We start from the raw sequence: 21424 nt of genomic DNA, 5'->3' as shown, positions 1-21424 counted from the left end.
GCCTAACCAGTGCTGAATAGAGGGAAACTAATACTTCACACGACTTGGAAACTATACTTCTGTTAATGCTGCCTAATATAGCATTTGCCTTTTTTGCAGCCGCATCGCACTGTTGCCTCATATTCGGCTTGTGACCAACGACAATTCCAAGATTCTCACATGTCGTATTGCTGAGCCAAGTATCCCCCATCTTATAACTGTGCATTTGGTTTCTTTTTCCTAGCTGTAGAACTTTGCATTTATCCTTGCTGAATTTCATTCTGTTGTTTTCAGCCCAATGCTCCAGCCTATCAAGGTCCTTTTGAAATTTGTTTCTGTCTTCCACTGTATTAGCTGTGCCCCTCAATTTTTTATCATCTGCAAATTTGTTAAGCATGCTCTGTACCTCCTCATCCAAGTCGTTAATAAAAATGTTGAAGAGCACTGGGCCCAGGACCAAGCCCTGTGGTACCCCACTCGTTACTTCCACCCAGTTTGAGAAGGAACCATTGATAAGCACTCTTTGAGTATGATTCTGGAGCCAACTGTTGTTCCATCCAGCCCACATTTAGCTAGCTTGCTAATCAGAATATCATGGGGCACTTTGTCAAAACCTTTGCTGAAGTCGAGATATATTATGTCCACAGCATTCCCACAGTCTACAAGTGGGGTTACCTGATCAAAAAATGAGATAAGTTTAGTTTGGCAGGATTTGTTCTTCATAAATCCATGTTGGCTCCGCTTCACTTCATTGTTGGCTCCTAGTAATCACTTGATTCAAGCTGGTTTCTCCTCAGCCATCCACATTCCCTAGCCTGGCCAGCCATTGGCTAGCACTTACATGCATGTACAACTCTTGACTAGGTTAGCTGGGGGAGAAGTGGAGAGTCAAAATTGCTCCCACCATTTTTGTGCAAGGGCAGGGGTCTCCAACAATAGAGACTCTTTCTTCTCCCCTCATTAGGATAATAACCTTTTTTGGTACGTATGTATTTAATAACCCGCCTTTCCTCCAAGGAGCCAAAGGTGGCATACGTGGCTACCCTACACACCCTTATTCTTACAACTCTGTGAGGTAGGCAAGGCAGGGGTATAATGAATGACTTGTCATCATCTAAGCAATCTACATGGCTGGGTGGGGATTTGAACCTGGGTTTCCCTAGTCCTAGTCCAACACTCTGTTCACTATACCACACATCAGACAGAAAAAGATGTTGAATTAGTACAGTGTTGTCTTAATGGTGATTATAAACACATGGATGTACTCTTTGGGGCATCCAGGTAATATTGTTAGCAACTGCAGTAAGAAATAAACAAAGTATAGGATTTGAAACAGAAATAATGTTCCAGTATCACCTTTTGGTATTTCTTGTACGTGTGTCAGTGTCTTAAAAGAAATGAGAACTTGTTTATGTAAATATTGTCTTCAGCACGCACCTATGTATCCCCAGTAGCCTGACATTTAGTGCTAGCGAAGAAATACCATAAGGAAAACTTGTTTGGCCTGCTCAACTTCCTGCATCTGTACCTGTCTCCCCCCCCCCCCCCAATGAAACTAATAGCAGCTTTGGAACAATTGACAACATGGCAAAGGGCATGGGAGGAAAGGGTTAACACGCCACCAGCTGATCTTCAAAGTAGCCCTGTGGGGTTACTAATTATAGGATATCTTAATTATGGTTTACCCCCCAGATACATATTTTTGTTGGCTCATCCTATTACATCTTACACCACAGTTAAGAATAACCATTCTCAGAAAGCCTTTGCTGACTATTTTTCTACTGAGTTTTCCAATGGATTTTCTTATTTTATTTTTGAAGGGTAATTCTCCTAATTTATTTATCAATGATAAAGTGGGTTCTTCCTGGGGCTAATGACTAAGGCTGCAATTCACTACACACTTACCTAGGAGTAAGTCCCATTGAACGCAATGGAGCTTACTTCTGAGTAGACATGCATTAGATTGCACTGTAAGGCTGCAAAGTAAGCCCTACTGAATTCAGTAGGATTTACTTCTGAGTAGACATGTTTGGGATTGTGTTGTTACACTGTAAGCCTTACAGTGTTACTTAAAAATAGATACCACTTTAGCCCTCATGACAGAGAATGATTTTTTAAAAATATCTGTGCAAATTGGATTGGATGGGCCTTCTTGTGATCAAGTCAGGTGGCAGCCTGCTCACTCTCTACACATAACTTTATATCCCTTTCCACGTACCTATGTGCCTAGCTGTGCAGAATCCCCATCCTTCCCAAATCTTGATCTCTCCCAAAAATTTCAGTGGAACTTACTAAACATGCAGAAATGGGGCTGCAAATGGTGATTATGATTAACCTGTAATAGATTCTCAAATACTCTTTCCAAAGCCCATATTTTATCTAATTTAGCCAGTGTGGTGTAGTGGTTAAGGTGCTGGACTAGGACAGGGTTCGAATCCCCACACAGCCATGAAGCTCATTGGGTGACCTTGGGCCAGTCACTGCCTCTCAGCCTCAGAGGAAGGCAATGGTAAACCCGCTCTGAATACCGCTTACCATGAAAACCCTATTCATAGGGTCGCCCATAAGTCGGAACTGACTTGAAGGCAGTCCATTTCATTTTCAAAGCAATCCTAATATGAATTGGAGCATACAATATACTATTCTGCAATCCTACACATACGTACTTGGGAGTAAGGTCCATTGTAATCAATGATGCTCAGCTCCAAGTAAATTTGGTTAGGACTGGTCTGCAGGGCTGCAGTTTTATTCACACATTTATAGAATAAGACTACAATCCTAAACACACTTACTTGAAAGTAAATTCTCTCTAAATCAGTGATGCTTTACTTAAGTTCCACTGGTTAGGATGGGACTGCATACTTAGTTCAGAATGAACATCCAAAAGATTAAGCCATGGCTGGATTATAATGGTGCACCAGGGTTCATTCCTGCACAGAGGGCCAGATTCTGAGCTTTATTTTTTTAAAAAAATAAGTAAGTCTCTAGCCCTCCTGGAAGGAAAGTTATGAAGCAAAATGTGCATTCGGCTTTCTAAGTGATTACTGTGAGATGAGCAAGCCTAGCTGCTCCCGTTTTTCTGTGTGTATAGCCAATGAGTGAAATGTCAGGGTTGTGACTCTGGGGTCCTAAAAAGCTGTATTTCTCTCTTTAGTACACTTTTATTTCTTGCTTCCGTCTCATTTTCTAGTCCTTGGAATCTCCATAGTTTGCTCTTTATTTATTTATTTCTAGCAACCAGGATTCCTATTTCCTGTGTTGGGTTCATTTGAGATTAGGTACTCTCTACACATTATTTTGTGCAAATACTACTACACAGTAAGTATAGGTGGATGTTAAAGACATCCCCCCAATAAATGCAAAATAAATGAAATGAAGATAAATGAAAACTTTGCAAAGAGGTTTAGGCCATGTCTGTTGGTGTGCGGGAGTTGCAGTGCAGGCACTCATTAAGAATTTACTGTATAGTCAACTTACATACAATGTAAGTATGGCATACATGTCCACTCAGACACAGGTGTCTCTGTGTTTTATTGGGCTTACTCTGAGGGAAATGGGTACAGGGTTGCACAATCAAATAATAATATTAAAACAATTAAATATTAAGAATAAAATAAACATATTCTATATTTAAAATCATCTCAGTGGTTTTGCAATTGGGAGACATCACTGAAAGGTAGGAGCAGCTTTTATTTTTTTACTGAGCCATTAGGAAAAATACTGACTCTATGCTTCTCCTTACTATTTTATCTGTAAAAGTAATATAGTAAAAAGTAAAACAAAACTAGCTTTAAATGAAAGCAGATCACTCTGCTTTCCACAGTCCCCCACCCCCAGTGACTGCAGGCCTCAGATAACTCTTCTTAGGAATCAATCCCCAACGCACACTAACCTGGCTCAATTCAACACCTATGCATCTGAAGCATGCAATATAATCTATCCAGATTAAGATTGGTTGAAGCCTTGGAGCTGCACTAATTTGCATAGGATGATGGGAGAAAAACATGACCCATTATAGTACAAATAATCATCACCCTGGTTAAAGAGCCAACATGTAATGCTTATGATATAAGCATTCTTTTACAGTCATTTTATACCTCCTTCTGTATCATGGGTGGGGAACCTCCACCTTGCGAACAAACTTGGCCTTTCAGGCCTCCCCATTTGGACCGCAAGGCCATCTGGGGGAAGCCACACCTACCTGCTCTACACCTGACATCATACATTACATCAGGTGTGCGGGGCATGCAAGGGCAGGGCTCCAAATGGACAATTAGGAGCTTAAAGTGGACTCCCAGTTACTTTGTTGGAGTAAGGGGAGGTAGGAGTTGGCGCTGCTCAAGGAAGGGGAAGCAGTTTCCATTCAATGCACTGCTCTTTAAAGCCACCCTAGGTAGTTCCTTTCCACCTCCAACATCAAGGGTAGAAAGGAGAAGCATGGGAGGCTTGCCAAGCATAGGGCTAGCAACGCCCTTGGACTGTGGTTCTCATCCATGGGAGCCCTGCGCAAAGGATTTTGGCAAGTGGCCAGGACAACCTGCCTGTCAATCGTGATGAAATAATGAAGTAATGTTATTGGCAGGTAGCTTGTCCTACCCACCTGGCAAAGTTAGCCTGTGGGGTGGGGGCAGACTGTTAAAAAGGCTCCCCATCCCTGTTCTATATGTTCACAACAGCTATGTGAGATAGGCAAGGCTCAGAAATGGTGACTGGCCCAAGGCAGGAAGTGAGCAAAAGCAATAAATGAGTTATGTGAATTTAAAATGTGAAAGTGCCCAATCTCTTCTTTTTTGTTGGTAATTTTTTTTTTGCTGAGAGTTGTGAAACTCTACAAGCTCAGAGTATTTTTTGTGGTCCACGAAATTGAGTGCCATAATAAATCGGTTAAAGATGCCACGAGACTTATTTTGTGGTCCCATATTTCATGCATTTCTTTCTGGGGAAAGGGGGGATTATTTTGGGAACTATACCAGGGCCCCCAACTGCCTTCATTTGGACTTGGATGGAGCTCTTGGGCTGCAATCCTAAGCACACGTGCAGACTGATCCTGTCATATATATCCAGAATTAAATGTGTATAAGATTTATTTATTATTTATTTATAAAAATACTTGTATACTGCTATTTTGTTGAAAACATCAAAGCAGTTTACAACATGTTTAACACAACAACAACCACAGAATAAAAAACATTAAAAATACAGTAAGAACAAAGGTCAACTGTTGCCACAAAAAGCATGTTCTTAATTGCCTGCAAAAGCCTGGGGGAACAGAAAGGTTTCCAACAGGTGCTTAAAAGTTAAAACAATGGAGGAGAATATGTGCCCAGGGCTATGCCAGACTTTCTCCAAGGCATAGAGCACCAGACTACAGTTGTCTACAACCCAGAACAAAATGGGGTTGCGGGACACATGAACTGGACTCTTGGACAGATGATTTGTTCCTTGTTGGAAGATGCACAGTTACCACAAAAGCACTGGAGAGAAGCAGCGGTTACTGCCACCGTGCATCTGCAACCAGCAAAACACCATTTGAACTATGGCATGATAGGACACCAAGCGTGTCTCACGTTCGTGTACTCAGATGCAAGGCCTTTGTGCACATCCCGAAACAAAAGAGGTCAAGACAACGCTGCCTAGGAAGTAATATTCACTGGATATTCTTCAACGTCGAAGGGATACCAAGCAATAGATCCCAAAACTGGTGAAGTTGGGGTGTACAGAGCTGTCCACTATGATGAAGGAAAGCGCACACACCGACCAGAAGGGGCGCCATACCAAACAGATGACAGCAAAATGGAAGAAGAAGCTGAGTTATTCTTCCACCACAGAAGGTATAATAATGATACACCTGCAGAGGAAGGTGAGAAGTCTGAGCCAAAAGAGACAACAGAGCCAGAAGGGGCAGCTGAAGCACCAGCACCCAGACAGACTTGCTTACCTCGTGAGAGATGAACCTCCAGAACCAGAGACCTGGGAAGAGATTGAAGCCTTACCCAAAGCTGAAGCTGACAGATGAAGGCAGGCAGCCAAGGAAGAGCTGGAAGTGCTACACAAAAGTAAAACTTGGACACTGACCAAGCTTCCTCAAGAAAGGAAAGCTATCGGCTACAAGAGGACATTCAAGAAAAATCCTGATGCTAATGGAAACGTTGAGAGATACAAGACAAGCCATCAGAAAACATCTGTATATCAGTACCATTACCAGGCCAGATGTGGTGGTAACAGTAGGATACTTGTGCAGAAAAACCAGCTCTCCAACCAAGGAGGACTGAGAAGCAATTAAGGATTCATCAGACTCATGGAGTCAGAAGGGGTGAGTTCACGAACCATAGACGTGAAGCACCATTTTATTAGAGATACCCACCACAGAGGACTACTCAAGATGGAGTATTGTCCAACAAAAGACATGACTGCAGACGCTCTCACAAAGGCGTTCGGCAAAGTCAGACATTGCAAGCTGCGAGACAAGATGAATCTTGTGGGCTGAACCAAACACTCGTTGAGAAGGGGCATTGGAAGTGGGGCAAGTGCAACTCTTGTTTTGTTCTTTTGTTCATGTTCCAGAAGGGAGATAGAGTGAGGGTCCTCAAGATGAATAGGCTTGATTACCTTTACCTGTGATGTTCTGACTGACTGACTTCCATCTGCTTAGGGAAGCTTATCTGCCCCTCCCTCTCTCTCTTCTTCGACTGTCCGAGAGAGAGAGGAGACACCTTTGTCTCTTCTCTCTCCCTCCTGAGCCATGAGGGCAACTCCCAAATTTGGGTGTTGCACCTCCAACTTAGTTAGTTAGTTAGAACTAGTATGCCTTTCCTGTCTACTATGTATTTCTATAAATAAAGTAGTTTTTCTTATTTTACTAAGTCTTAAGTCTCAGTGATCTCAATGCAGGGTAAAAGCCTGCCACTTAGGTAAACGCACAAACGCACACACGCATCTCAGACCGTTGACAATCTCTGCTAAAATATACAGATTTACATAGCAGTGGTCAGGGACATCACTGCAAGCATCTTGTCCACATAATCAGGCTCCATTAACTGGAACTGATCCCACAACACTGGGTTTGATGTTGCATTGGACACCTAGGCTGGCACTGTTGCAACGGTAGCATCTAAATCACTATGGAGCTTTGTCCCTAAAACTGTTTAGCCAGCCAGTTACAGCTGGACACTGTATGCTTCATAGGTCTATCCCCTTGGTCAGGAGTGACCAAACTCCAGACCACACAGAACAACTCAGCAGCGTGCTTGTAGGATGCAATGGAGGCAGCAAAGTAGGATCTCTTTGCTGCCCTTACCTCCATATATAGGAGGCCCAACTGTGAGTTTGAACACATGCTCAGTCTGGTCCAGAATGAGATCTATGCCACTTAAGCTTTAGACCTCACCCGGTCCGTTTCATTAACTGCAGCTCCTCAGTATACCACACAGCAAAGCTGGCTCCATGGCACCGGGAAGGGCTCTTTGGAGCGATCATAGCAATGGCCCTATGAGTCTCATTATTCCATAGTGAGACTAGGGCCTCAACAGGATCAACTGCTCTATCCACTGGAAAATCCCTCAGAGCATTCAGGAATCTATCGGATTCCATCTTAACTGGTGCCCCACCCCTGCAGGGGAGAATTTCCGCTGCAAGACCAAATCGCACCAGAAAGTGGTCTGACCATGACAGTACCATCCCACCAATTTCCGGACCACCACCCTCCTCACATGGAGTGAAAACTAGATCGAGGGTATGCCCTGATCTGTGTGTTGTACTGATGACCTTTTGAGACAGACCCATAGTTGTCATGGAGGCCATGAACTCCCAGGCTGGATCTGAGACAGCCTCAGCACCATTCTGGGTTCCTCCAACACCACACCTGAGCCAACCTCAGCCAACTCAGCCAGGGAGGCTATTGAGCAGCAGGGTGGATAGTACACCAACAGCATCCCTAATCTGTCTCTTTGGCCCAACATCAGATGCAGGCCTCCCAGTCCCGCTCCAAGAGAGAGGGGTTTCCGGGTGATAGAGAGTGAACTACAGCATGGACTACAGCAACACGTCCCCCCCACCCCTCCAGTCTGGGCTGATGTTGTACCGAATACCCAGGTGGGCAGATCTGTATCAGATCTGGGCTGCCCAGCTCCCGTACCCAGGTCTCAGTGAAATATGCCAGGTTGGCCCATTCATCCATGAACAAATCATGGTTCAGTATAGTTTTATTATGGCCCTACCTGATGTAAAACCACTAGACTGTTGGGGACAATGATAGAGCTTCCATTAGTATTGAGTGTAGGGGAGACCTTAGAGAGGAATGTCAGGTGCAAGCACTCCTCCAACATCTTCTACCATGCCTAGCTGTCCCCTCGATCACTGGATAGATTGCACAACAGTCCCTCCAAATACTCCATATTTTCCCTCTAAGACACATCATATATGTAGAAACACTGCTAGAATTTTTAAAAAATCAATATACCAGGCTATGCAGACATCAATACACAGCAATTAGACCACAATACAATCCACCCTAGATATACCCACCCTCCAGCAAAGGGAACAAAACAAATAAGCTGGCATCCCACACCATCTGTCATCTGGGGCATATACAATCATTTCTCTACCCTTGTCTCCCTCCCAGATGGGATAACAGCCTTACTAGGAAATAAGTCCAACTGAGGGTTAAATACTGTTTAAAGTCCCATTCACTTCATCTGAAAGTGTTCAGACGGTAGGATAACTCTGCCAGTGAAATACTGGGCAGCGCAGGTGTCTAATCCTCTGCAACCTCCCTAGCCCCTAAAGGCCACTGACTGCTGCAGAGGCTTGCCCAGACGACCAGAAACGCCCATTCCATTCACTGGCTATGGGGCTTTCCCTGCGAGGGCAGGAGCAGGCAGACCCGCGCCGTACCCAGAGACCGGACATTCGGGGCGACCTGGGCTTCTGTCCTCCTCCCGCGCCCTCCCGGGAGGTCCCGCACTCACACTTGAGCCAACGCGCTCCGGCGTGGGTGTCCTTGTCCTGGATGAGCCTCTGTTGCGCGTAACGGCGGCAGATGTACCAGGCCATCCAGAGGAGCTGGAGGAGCATGAGGGTGGTGAGGTAGGAGAGGACGGCGCTCTTGGCGACCCCCTTGGCGTGCACCGCCCAGGCGAACATCAGCACCAGCCCGGCCAGGAAGAGATGCAAGCCGTACTGGCTGCTCAGGATCTCGGCGTTTTTTTGCGGGTAGCCTCGACCCCCGAGCAGAGCCAAGCGGCCGCTGCCGCCGCCGCCGCCTTTGGACCGCCCCGGCGAGGGTGGGGCCCCCTCGGCCGGCTTCTCCAGCTCCCACCCGTCCTGCTCGCCGGTGCTTTCCTCGGCGCGGCTCTTCTTGCCCTTCTGGGTGGATTTGGAGGGGCCGCCCGCCTTCCCTTCGACGACCATGTCCGGGGTGGCGGAGAGGTGCTCTCCCCAAAGGGGAAGCGAAGGCACGGGGCCCTGAGCGGGGAGGCCCCGTCAAGTCGTGTGGCTGGGCACAGCGCGCCTGTCCCCGCTCCCAGGAGCAGGAATAGCGAGCACAGCTCCTCCGCCGGGGCCTTTCGCCCTTCTCCACGACCAGCGGCGGGATCCCCTCCGGCAGAGCGAGGCGCTTCAGCCTTTCTCTGCAGTTGGTCTGATCTGCCGCCTCTCCTGTCCGCTCGACGGAAGCACTGCCGCCGTTGCCCTGCTGCGCCAAGCGCTCTCTTCACCTGAGACCCCGCCGCCACGACGGAGGCGTGCTGGCCTCGGGGCTGGAAGTGGTCCTGATGTCACTGGGTGTGCCGGACGGGGTCGGGTTTCAGTCGCCACGGATGCTGGGCTCCAGACCCGTTTCCCGTCTATCTCGGCCCCCCTTGGCTCGCCGGAGGGCGTCCTGTCGTGACTGGATTGATGGGAATCTGCGATAAGGGCGACTCAGTTGCCCCAGAGTCTACAAACCCGCGTTCTTGCCTGCCACGGCGTTTCTGAAGGCAGAGGTGGCAGCCATGCGTATGCTGGCGGTGAAGAGCATCTCTGCCTCCGGGGCTTTGCGCGCTGTAAAGGATCGCAAACGCCCCAGCCCTACAAGATACGAAGCAGAAACTCGGGAGGTAAAGCCCTCCATCTCTAATGGGCCAGACACCTCCAAGCTTTAGCCTCCGAAGTACTATGGAAACCCCTTTACATCCTGAATGTGTTCTCACTATGTGTTAGAATGTATGTATCTAGACAACAGGTAGGTCGGGGCTAAGCACAAAGGTTTGGAAATAGGGGGTTCAACGCCTTCTTCACGTTATAGGCGGAATCCAGCCCGATCTAAAGCCTAAGATGAGCCCTGCTGAGACAGATCTGCATCCTGTTTCCGACTGTAGCTAACTTCTAGAAAACCCACCAGCTAGGCTGAAGGAAGGCAGTCGGTGAGGGGTTTTTATGAGGTGATTCCAAGATGCTTCCTGTAATTCAAGCACTGGTAGAAAGCCAATGAAGATGGGTGATGTGATCAATAGGACAACATTGTAGCAGCCACACTTTAAATCAGCTTCAAAGGTAGTAGCTCTATGTAGAATACATTACAGAAATCTAGTCTGGATATTAAGACCTCAATAGATGACTGAAGAAACTCTTAAAATGGTTAAAGAGAGATAGAAACACAGTCTGAACCCTATATGCAACAATACAACGACTAGTGCGTAGGGACAAAGAGAACTATTACAATAGATACTGTATAGAAATAGAAGAGGACAACAAAAAGGGTAGAATAGAACAAGACCCCTGTTCCAAAAGATTAGAAAAATGAAAGGGAGATTTAAACCAAGAGTAGGGATGTTGAATAATCAACAGGGGAACACACTGACTGACCGAGATGAAATAAAAGGAAGATGGAAGCAATACACTGAAGGACTCTATAAAAGAGATGCCCGGATGACAGATTCATTCACGGAGGAACCGTATGATGAAGAACCAGAAATTTTAGAATGCGAGGTGATTGGAAGAAACAAATCACCAGGAATAGATGGCATACCAGTAGAGTTGCTACAAGCTACTGAGACTGAATCAGTCCAAATTTTGACTAAAATCTGTCAAGAAATATGGAAAACTAAACAATGGCACACAGACTGGATGTATTCCATATGCATCCCAATTCCAAAGAAAGGGGATCCCAGGGAATGCAGTAATTATCGAACTAGTGCCTTAATATCCCATGCAAGTAAAGTGATGCTCAAGATTCTACAACAAAGGCTCTTGCCGTATATGGAGTGAGAAATGCCAGATGTCCAAGCTGGAGTTAGAAAGGGAAGAGGCACCAGAGATCACATCGCAAACATACGTTGGATAATGGAACGGACAAATGAATTTCAGAAGGAAATCACCCTGTGCTTTATAGATTACAGCAAAGTGTTTGACTGTGTAGATCATGAAAAACTATGGAATGCTTTAAAAGAAATGGGGGTGCCACAGCCTCTGATTGTCCTGATGCGCAACCTATACTCTGCACAAGAGGCTACTGTAAGGACAGCATATGGAGAAACTGATTGGTTCCACATCGGAAAGGGTGTGAGACAGGGGTGTATTTTATCACCCTATTTATTTAATCTATACACAGAACATATCATACAGAAAGCAGGATTGGACCAAGAAGAAGGAGGTGTGAAAATTGGAGGGAGAAATATCAATAATTTAAGATATGCAGACGATACCATACTACTAGCAGAAACCAGTAATGATTTGAAACAAATGCTGATGAAAGTTAAAGAGGAAAGCACAAAAGCAGGACTACAGCTGAATGTCAAAAAGACTAAAGTAATGACAACAGAAGATTTATGTAACTTTACAGTTGACAATGAGGATATTGAACTTGTCAATTATCAATACCTCGGCACAGTCATTAACCAAAATGGAGACAATAGTCAAGAAATCAGAAGAAGGCTAGGACTGGGGAGGGCAGCTGTGAGAGAACTAGAAAAGGTCCTCAAATGCAAAGATGTATCACTGAACACCAAAGTCAGGATCATTCAGACCATGGTATTCCTGATCTCTATGTATGGATGTGAAAGTTGGACAATGAAAAAGGTGGATAAGAGAAAAATCAACTCATTTGAAATGTGGTGCTGGAGGAGAGCTTTGCGCATACCATGGACTATGAAAAAGACAAATAATTGGGTGTTAGAACAAATTAAACCAGAACTGTCACTAGAAGCTAAAATGATGAAACTGAGGTTATCATACTTTGGACACATAATGAGAAGACAAGATTCATTAGAAAAGACAATAATGCTGGGAAAAACAGAAGGAAGTAGAAAAAGAGGAAGGCCAAACAAGAGACGGATTGATTCCATAAAGGAAGCCACAGACCTGAACTTACAAGATGTGAACAGGGTGGTTCATGACAGATGCTCTTGGAGGTCACTGATCCATAGGGTCGCCGTAAGTCACAGTTGACTTGGAGGCACGTAACAACAAGAAGAAGAAGTCTGGATATTATCAAGACATGGGTGAGAGTGGCCGGATCTGTATCCAAGACAGAGCTCAAGGAGCATATCAGCCTAAAGAAGAAAGCACTCATGTCCACACAATTGTCTGCTGGATATGCAGGAGCAGCACCAGCTCCAGGCACACTTTCAAGTGCTATTGCACTTATCAACATCTGTTCTGTTTTGCCTGGATTACACCAGTTTGTTTGCCCACATCCAATCCATCCTGATTTCTGCAGGACTTCTGCAGTCTCCCTGTCATCTGATGGAAAGGTGAAGTAGAGCTGGATGTCATCAGCGTATTGACGATACTGTACCCCAAATCTCTAGGCAGCCTCCACCAGCGTAGCAGCAGTGGGGTAGTACAGCAGGAATGCAAGAGAATGCAGTTCCAGCACTTTTTTCACAGCATAAACTATGACATAATGGTTGGACTAGCATTTGTCAGTTTTGTACATTTGGGGGATTAGCAGGCAGGTTTGGCCTGGCACATGATCCCTTTTTGAGGCAGACAGGCTCAGACAGTGATCGACTGATTTATTGATTAAACCTAACCCAATGACCTTTCTCATCCAGAAATACCTGGTATACATCTACCACTATACACTCAAAACACCTTCCTCTAAAATGATATGTTTTAAAATATACAGCATTGGTTCTAAAATTATTGTGAAGTCCAAGTCAGAAAGTGAAGAAAGCATCTAGGAGCAATTGTGTCTTTTGCCAGGGTCATTTCTCCATTCCAGAGAAATGAACTAGGGCTTTGACAGGACCACTAGACAGGGCAACATAACCCCTCCCCCCAAGTTATCAGGAATTCATGTGATCTCAGGGAGTGGACCAGCCCAGCCCTGCAGCATTTTGGAGCTCTGTAAACCCAACCACGTAGTGATCCGTTGATCAAAAAGGAGTGATCCCAGCTCACCCCACCCACAGAGCACGGACACATCACCTTTCTCTTGCTCAGAACAAAACACCAAATTGTGAGTATAATCAGTCAAGAGTCAAATACCAGCTAAGACATGATTGACATGGAGCACATAGCATCGGAACCTGCACCAGATGAAGGGACCTTGGCATAGTTGTTGATGTCCCCCAAGACAATAAGCCTGGTGGTCAATACCACTGCAACTATCTGAGTCATGCCAGACAGGGAGACTGTTAGGCAACAAGGCATATGGTTCACCAACAATATCTCAACAAGGAAACACCACTCAAAATCAGAGGATTGCCAGACAGGGCACCTGGAAAGACTGAAAAACAACAAACCATAGCAACTCCTCCTCTTTGCGTACCAGGTCTAGTCTGCTGCTGCACTGTAAATCCTGGTGGGCATAACGCAGACAAGTTAACCCACCCACCCTTGTCTACCCAGTATTCAGTGATGCATGCCAAGTTGGCTTACACAACCAGGATTTTACACTGCATAGCCTTTTTTTCTATTTACTGATGTAGCTTTCAGTACCACTACTTTAAGACTGGGCGAGTTATTGTCATGGCATCCAGGGCATCTCTGGAAGAAGATAATGATTTTTTGGAAGGAATATAACAGCAGATACACATATCCTCACTATGGGAAAACTGTAAAACTTTTTTACATGGGATATTTGTTATAATTTATTTATTCATAAAAATATTTATATACCACCACCTCACAAAACATTATGGTGATGATTTATCTCAATGGCAGTTTTTAAGGGGGGGGAGATCAAGAAAAGAATACTAGAAAAATATATTTAAGAAGAGATTTATTGAATAAATGGAAAGATATACCTGATGAAATTAGCTTATATAAGAAACAACTTGGTGTGTTAGAAACAGAAGATGCAGAAGTCAATAGAATTCACTAAACTTTTTTTGCACTAGGTAATTAGTTTGCTTGAGGAGAAATTATTGGCTGAAAGGGTTAAGACAGTGGAGAATAAAATAGGGATGGTAGCAATATGGACTTCAGATAAGATTAAAGTGAAATCAGAATAAATAACTGAATTTGATATTTTAAAAAATAAGTATATAACTTCCAGTAATCCAACACAACAACAAATTGGAAACATTAGAAATGATTCCAGTAAAACAGAGTGAAAATAAAAAAGACCTTAAACTGAAAGGTTACTCAGGATGGATTTAAGAAAGTAATAGATGGATTAAAGAGAAGTAAGAGCCCTGGATTGGATGGGATAACTGCTGGATATTATTTGATTTTTATGGAAGGAGTAGGAGCCTTGGAATGGGTTATTAATGAAATAAGCATTAACAGGGTTCATGAGTCATGGACTACTGCAAAAATAACATTAACACTGAGAGAGGGTAGCCATTATATTTTGCCCATTTGCATTATTAAATCAAGACTGTAAAATAATGATATATTTTTCTAGTATTCTTTTCTTGATTTTTTTTTCTCCTTTAAAAACTGCCATTGGGATAAATCACCGCCCTAATGTTTTATGAGATGGTGGTATATAAATATTTTAATGAATAAATAAATTATAACAAATATCCCATGTATGAAAGGTTTACAGTTTTCCCATCGTGAGGATATATGTGTGTCTGCTGTTATATTCCTACCAGAAAAGGCCTTCTTCAGTAGAGACAATTGGCTGCGACAATGGACTGGATGAGGGCTAATAAACTCCAGACAAGACTGAGATGCTGCTAGTGGGTGGTTCTTCTGACCTGTCCTGGATGGGGTTGCACTCCCCCTGAAGGAGCAGGTTCGTAGTTTGGGGGTTCTCCTAGAATCATCTGTCACTTGAGGCTCAGGTAGCCTCAGTGGCACGGAGTGCCTTCTACTAACTTCGGTTGGTGGCCCAACTACATCCCTATCTGGGCAGGGATAACCTGGCTTCAGTTGTCCATGCTCTGGTAACCTCTAAATTAGATTACTGCAATGCATTCTACGTGGGGCTACCATTGAAGATGGTTCGGAAACTGCAGCTTGTGCAAAATGCAGCAGCCAGATTGGTAACAGGGACCAGACGGTCCGAACATATAAAACCGATTCTGGCCCGCTTGCACTGACTGCCTTTATGTTTCCGAGCTCGATTCAAGGTGCTGGTATTGACCTACATAGCTTGGGACCACAATACCTGATGGAACATCTCTCCCGATACGAACCTACCTGTACACTACGTTCAAGATCAAAGGCCCTCCTCTGGGTGCCTACTCCGAGGGAAGCTTGGAGAATGGCAACAAGGGAGAGGGCCTTCTCACTGGTGGCCCCCAAATTATGGAATGATATGTCTGACGAGGTGCGCCTGGCGCCAACACTGTTATCTTTTCGGCGCCAGGTCAAGACTTTCCCCTTCTCCCAGGCATTTTAGCATGTGTTCTATATTGTTTTAAATGTTCAAATTGTGTTTTAAATTGTTTTTAAAAGATGTATTTTAAATTGTATTTGTTTTTAGTTATTGTAAACCGCCCAGAGAGCTTTGGCTATGGGGCATTATACAAGTTTAATAAATAAATAAGTAAATAAATAAAGATTACATAAAATTCCACCCAAAATAATGCATGCCGTTCAGGCACAGTTTGTGAAAGGAAGAATACTGAAATGAAAGATAAAAAGAGAAAATAATTTAATAGATAGTTCTAAAAATAATCAGCAATCTTCTGTTTTTGCCTTCTTGAATGCTAAGAAAGGTTTTGACATAGTGGAGCATAATTACCTGGATGCTATCATGGAAGAAAATGGAAATAGATGCTAGAATCGAATATCATGTACTCCAAGACAGGAGGGATGGGAAGAAGTTCTTCTTCAGGAAGTTGGAGTCAATTCAAAAAGGTTACAAACTATCCACCACAGATATAACCCATAATTAGATCAATTGCCATGCCCATTTTCAAGGAGGAAGGATGCAAAATACATCATAATGGTCTTTTTGAAGCAAGGGCTCCCAAGCATTCTGACTCCCTACTTAATTAAGAAATGTGTGACTTCCAAGATGAAAACACAGAGAAAGATTGTGAATTTACCAAAATATCTTGTTAGTATGGTGGAAGGATAGCACGGATAAAATGCTGGCTCATTTTGAGATGTAGCAAAATCCTCCCCAATCCAGGAAATGACTAAGCAAAAACAACTACTTTCATTCAATAGCCAGAGGAAAAATTCTGAGATATACATATGTGATTGAAACATTTTCCCCTTTGGCTTATTAACAACTTAATAAGCACAGGCTGATGTTTGTGAAATACCTTTTCTGGCAATATGATGCAATCTTCTAATAAGGAAGTAATATTGTGCTTCCCATTGTTGTGTCTTATTTTTGTGCAATAAAGCATCTATTTTAAAGGTGTCAATCCTATCCACATTGTTCATCTATTTAAAGCAGGAATGACTAACCTTTTTTGGTCCAAGGGCTGCACTAGTGGTCATCCACCCCTCCAAGGGCCACATGTCAATGGTGGGCATATATGCATACATTTATTTATTTATTTGATTTATATCCCACCCTTTCTCCCAGTAGGAGCCTAGGGCAGTAAACAAAAACACTAAAAACACTTTAAAACATCACCAAAGAAAAGACTTCAACATACTTACACATACACAAAACCACACAGACCACACATATACATTCTGAAAAAGATTGGACTAGGAACTGGAATGGAAATGGACTGCCTTCAAGTCGATCCCGACTTATGGCTACCCTATGAATAGGGATTTCATGGTATGCAGTATTCAGAGGGGGTTCCCCATTGCCTCCCTCTGAGACTAGTCCTCCCCAGCCGGCTAGGGCCTGCTCAGCTTGCCACAGCTGCACAAGCCAGCCCCTTCCTGGTCCGCAACTGCCAGCTGGGGGGCAACTGGGCTCCTTGGGACTATGCAGCTTGCCCACGGCTGCACAGGTGGCAGGGCACATGGGGGTGATCTTTAGCTGGCCCTTGACACCCAGGAGACACGAGCGGGGATTTGAACTCACAGACTCTGGACTCCCAGCCAGGCTCTCCTCCCCACTGTGCCAAAATCCCCACTCACCCATGAAGCTCACTGGGTCCCTTGCAGCCTAACCTACCTATAGGGTTGTTATGAGGATAAAATGGGAGAAGAACCACATATGCCACCTTAATCTTGGAGGAAAGTTGGGATATAAATGTACTAAAGAGATAATATACACATCAGGAACACAGCCCCCTCTCACACACATGCAGCCATACACTCACATATACATACTGTCAAACACATATACTTACATGCTCTACTCTCCCCCTTTCCAAGGATCCCACAAGACGCAGTAATGGCCACCAGCTTGGATGGCTTTAAAAGAAGATTAGACAAATTCATGGAGGACAGGGCTATCAATGGCTACTAGCCATGATGGCTGTGCTCTGCCACCCTAGTCAGAGGCAGCATGCTTCTGAAAACCAGTTGCCGGAAGCCTCAGGAGGGGAGAGTGTTCTTGCACTCGGGTCCTGCTTGCGGGCTTTCCCCAGGCACCCGGTTGGCCACTGTGAGAACAGGATGCTGGACTAGATGGGCCACTGGCCTGATCCAGCAGCCTCTTCTTATGTTCTTATGATCAGGAATAGGAAGCACTTCAAAGGAATGCTTCTGAATACCGCTGAAAGAGCTGTTTAAGAAGGAAGCAGCAAACAGCTCACCAGACATAGTGGTGCTGTCACTTACAACTTTAGGGCAACCCCCCCCCAAGGAATATCCCATAAAATCAAAGGAACCCCATGGAATCATGGCATTATAGTAGGGGGCTTAGGGGAGCACTCATTTTTTTTAGAAAAAGATCAGTGGGGAGAGTTTTGGGGGGCAGAAACCTTTCTGGAGGTCTTGATACAGGCCATATATTAGCCACTCGGATTTATAGGTTATATCCATTGCTCTTACCTACTAATTGATATTGGATGCTGCATCAGGTAAGTAAAGCTGACTTTAAGTTAGATCATCTTATAAAGCGTGAGAAAAACCCTTTTCCCTTCAATATTTCTAACACTACTGATATTTTTTAAACTAAGTATCAATGTACATGCAAAATAAAGCAATTTTTTGATGGGGGGTCCTAATTTCACACATTATCTAAGCTGGCTTTACTCACAGAAGAAATAATGGGGATGGAACAGAATGCTCACTGAACACATCAGTTCAGTGCCCTGAAGCTGTGAAAACTACCTTGAGAGTTTTAAGGAAGACACTAAAGGGCAACTGTAGCACCATAATGCCATGATATCAATCTACTGTTAATGCAAACATCAAATATTCATCTAAAAATATACTATAGAACTGAAGAAATGGCAGAAAATGATTAAGGTGCAATCCTGCACTCCAAGAAATCCTGAAGATCTGCCAGCCAATGTCATGGACAAACTGGTGGAACTCTATGCTGGCATATCTGCACCAAAGGCACAATTCCATTAGCAGAGGGACAAAAACAGGATGCTGATTGGGGTGCAATGGATTAGAACAGACACATAACAAATCATTTATCTTATATTACCTCAGACCCCTGTTCCACTTCTGATGCCAGCACAATGTTACACCAAGCTCAGATATGGTTTAAGTAAAAAAAAAATGAACCCAACGGAGAGCAAAAACCGTTTGCGAACTCTGTCATGGTGGAGCACTGAATCAGCCAGTGCCTGCATCCAATCACTGCATGGCAACATCTGCATAAACCACCAGCAGGTGGAACATAACTCAGATAATAGCAGCATGTGACTACAGTTTGCTGGCATCATGTTGTGCACACGTTTGTGGTAGGAATTATAGAGAAAGGGCACTTTGCCCAAGCACCTGGGTTCTGAGGAAATTAAGGAGACCACATTGCTAACACTTGTACCCCATCCCTTGAACTCTTACAGGTGCTCTGCTGCAGGATTCCTGACATTTGACACAATGCCCGCTCCGCTCCTGCAAGTGGGGATGAAAGGACAAGGCACCCCACACATATGCTAGAAGTATAAGGTCTACAAATGTTTCCTGTGTCTTCCTCCATCTTGCCATATGTGAAAACTGTGCCTTGGCTAAACTATCGGAGAAACAATTTTCCACAATAGCTGGTAGGCATGCTCCCTCACATGCAGGTAAGCTCTCTGCTGCTGAAAACCAAACATTGTTGTCACTCCCCAAACATGCATGAGCACTTTTGTCTTACAGGATCACAGGTTGTCCACATGGAATAGACCAGACATTGCACACCGAGTTCCACAGCAAGCCTAACAGGGAAAGATAAAAGTACTGTCTGAGTGACTACCCAGTTGAGGGACGCTGAAAAGCATTGCAATAACATCTAAGTGAGTATTCTCTTACACACACACACTCTGCTTCCACTGGCGGTCCTGTAGCAGGAACAGCAGCAAGGATGCTTTGCAAACGACAAGTGAGACCCATAGCAGTGGCCAATGCAATTCCAACTGTTCCTCTACATCCATGCCAACCTGTTTTATTGTAGACTGTATTTTTGCAAGTTGCTTGACAGTTACGTATTTGTGAAACTGTACAAACCATGGGGATGGAACAATGGGGTAAACTCTCCCTGTTGCACAACTGTCTGTTATGCAGCCTTCATAGCCAAAGAAACCCAGCTGAGAGATTGGCAACCTCATCAGAGTTCATCAGAACTCACCGCATCTCTGCCACTGTTTAATTAGTACTTTCAACGTAACTGTAGTTTCCTAGTAACTGGATGAATACATGCACATCGTGCTCATTTATGCTGGCCTTTGAATAGGAGGATGCTCCAGAGCACAGGATTTCCCCTTTTTCAGCATGGTCAAAAGGCTCCTCACCCAGTGCACCTCCACCTCCAGTCTCACGTATGTCTCCTCCCAAGAGTATTATCTAGGTGAATCTGCTGTGGAAACCATCCTTTTTTCCTTTTGCCTTGTTCAGTTAAAAAGGGTGATTAACAGCCACTTGTGTGTGAGTAGCATAAGGTAATTTGAATCTATGAATAGAGGGATTTCTAGAAGCATTCAGTTAGTGTTCTTCCTACCTACATCATGATAATTCATTCAGGGCTCCTCCAGGTGACCTGTTTACTGAGCATTCATCCTGATTTGATTGCACAAAGTTTATGTGGAGGTTACACTATACCCAGTCTTTATTGAACATCCATTCTGATTTCTTTGTGGGATTATACAACGACAATTCATTCTGATTTGCTTGTGAGGTGTTCATACATGTTCTTTAATCATTTGTTCATTCTACCCCTTTCAATACATATCTCCATTACTTTCCTAACCACAAAACAGCATTTGTTTTTAAAGCTGTTTTTTTCTAGTAGGGCATCAGAATATTTAATCTATTTTACTTGCACAAACCTAAATTTCCTGGTATGTACTTGAAGCCAACACATACACACAAAATACTAACAGCCTAGAGGCACTCTCAGAGGATATTGTAGCAAACCTTGTGTCTGGTGGGCTGTGTGTGTGGTGAAGTGACAGAATGGAGGCATTTCTCCCACTGCCGTGTATGGACTGGCTGTCCCTACATAGTTTATGGGATGCCACGATCAGTATACCTGTGTGGCTGCTGTGTGCCAATGGTGCTGCCATGCGAAGGGAGAGGCTGGCAATGGTACTGTTGTCTCTCAGATTTGTTCTGCTGTGATTTTCTTCACATTCCTTTTCGGAGGATCCCAATTACATTACACTGGCATAACTGTGTATATATAAGTGACCACCAGCGGGATGATAGAACCACTCTGTTCAACAAATAAAGAAACAGGGGGCTTGTAATGGATTATTGAGTCTAACATTCCTTCATTAGATATTCATCAACCCCAACTGGCAACGGCATTTTTTTTCTCTCATAGTGACTATGCTAAGTCATTTGTTAAGTTTTTTATAACCCAGCTCTTACCTATAGGCTTCACATAATTTGGGTGATGTGGTTAAAACACTCCAAACTGACCCCCTTCAAAATAACCCTGAAGCATCATTTGCATAGTACACCTTAATCCCTCTTGCAACCTATAATCCAGATGATTGCTAAGTATATGCCTTTGTTATTCAGGTTAATCTCTTAAACGTAAGAATTT

General features: G+C 44.0%; 1 protein-coding gene across 5 annotated transcripts in view; it reads right to left on the bottom strand.

Annotated features, from left to right (window-relative positions):
• The window catches only part of OTOP1 (otopetrin 1), a 47687-nt gene extending 26605 nt beyond the window's left edge, over positions 1-21082 (bottom strand). Inside the window, exons 1-2 of one of the 5 annotated variants that reach the window (XM_061583984.1) lie at positions 20906-21082; positions 19240-19595 (exon numbers count right to left, since the gene is read on the bottom strand). In XM_061583984.1, coding sequence (XP_061439968.1) covers positions 19240-19375 — 136 coding nt within the window. In that variant the 5' untranslated portion in view covers positions 19376-19595; positions 20906-21082. Of the gene's footprint in view, positions 1-3871; positions 3941-4076; positions 4139-17624; positions 17672-19239; positions 19596-20905 lie in introns of those variants that run through there. The other 4 variants (XM_061583986.1, XM_061583987.1, XM_061583985.1 and 1 more) reach the window with 4 other exon arrangements.
• Positions 21083-21424: the final 342 nt, after the last annotated feature.

Source organism: Rhineura floridana, chromosome 9 (genome assembly GCF_030035675.1).
Source record: "Rhineura floridana isolate rRhiFlo1 chromosome 9, rRhiFlo1.hap2, whole genome shotgun sequence".
In the NCBI taxonomy this organism is placed as follows: Eukaryota; Metazoa; Chordata; class Lepidosauria; order Squamata; family Rhineuridae; genus Rhineura; species Rhineura floridana.
The sequence above is the reverse complement of the archived record's forward strand: the minus strand, read 5'-3'. Positions and strand labels throughout refer to the sequence as shown.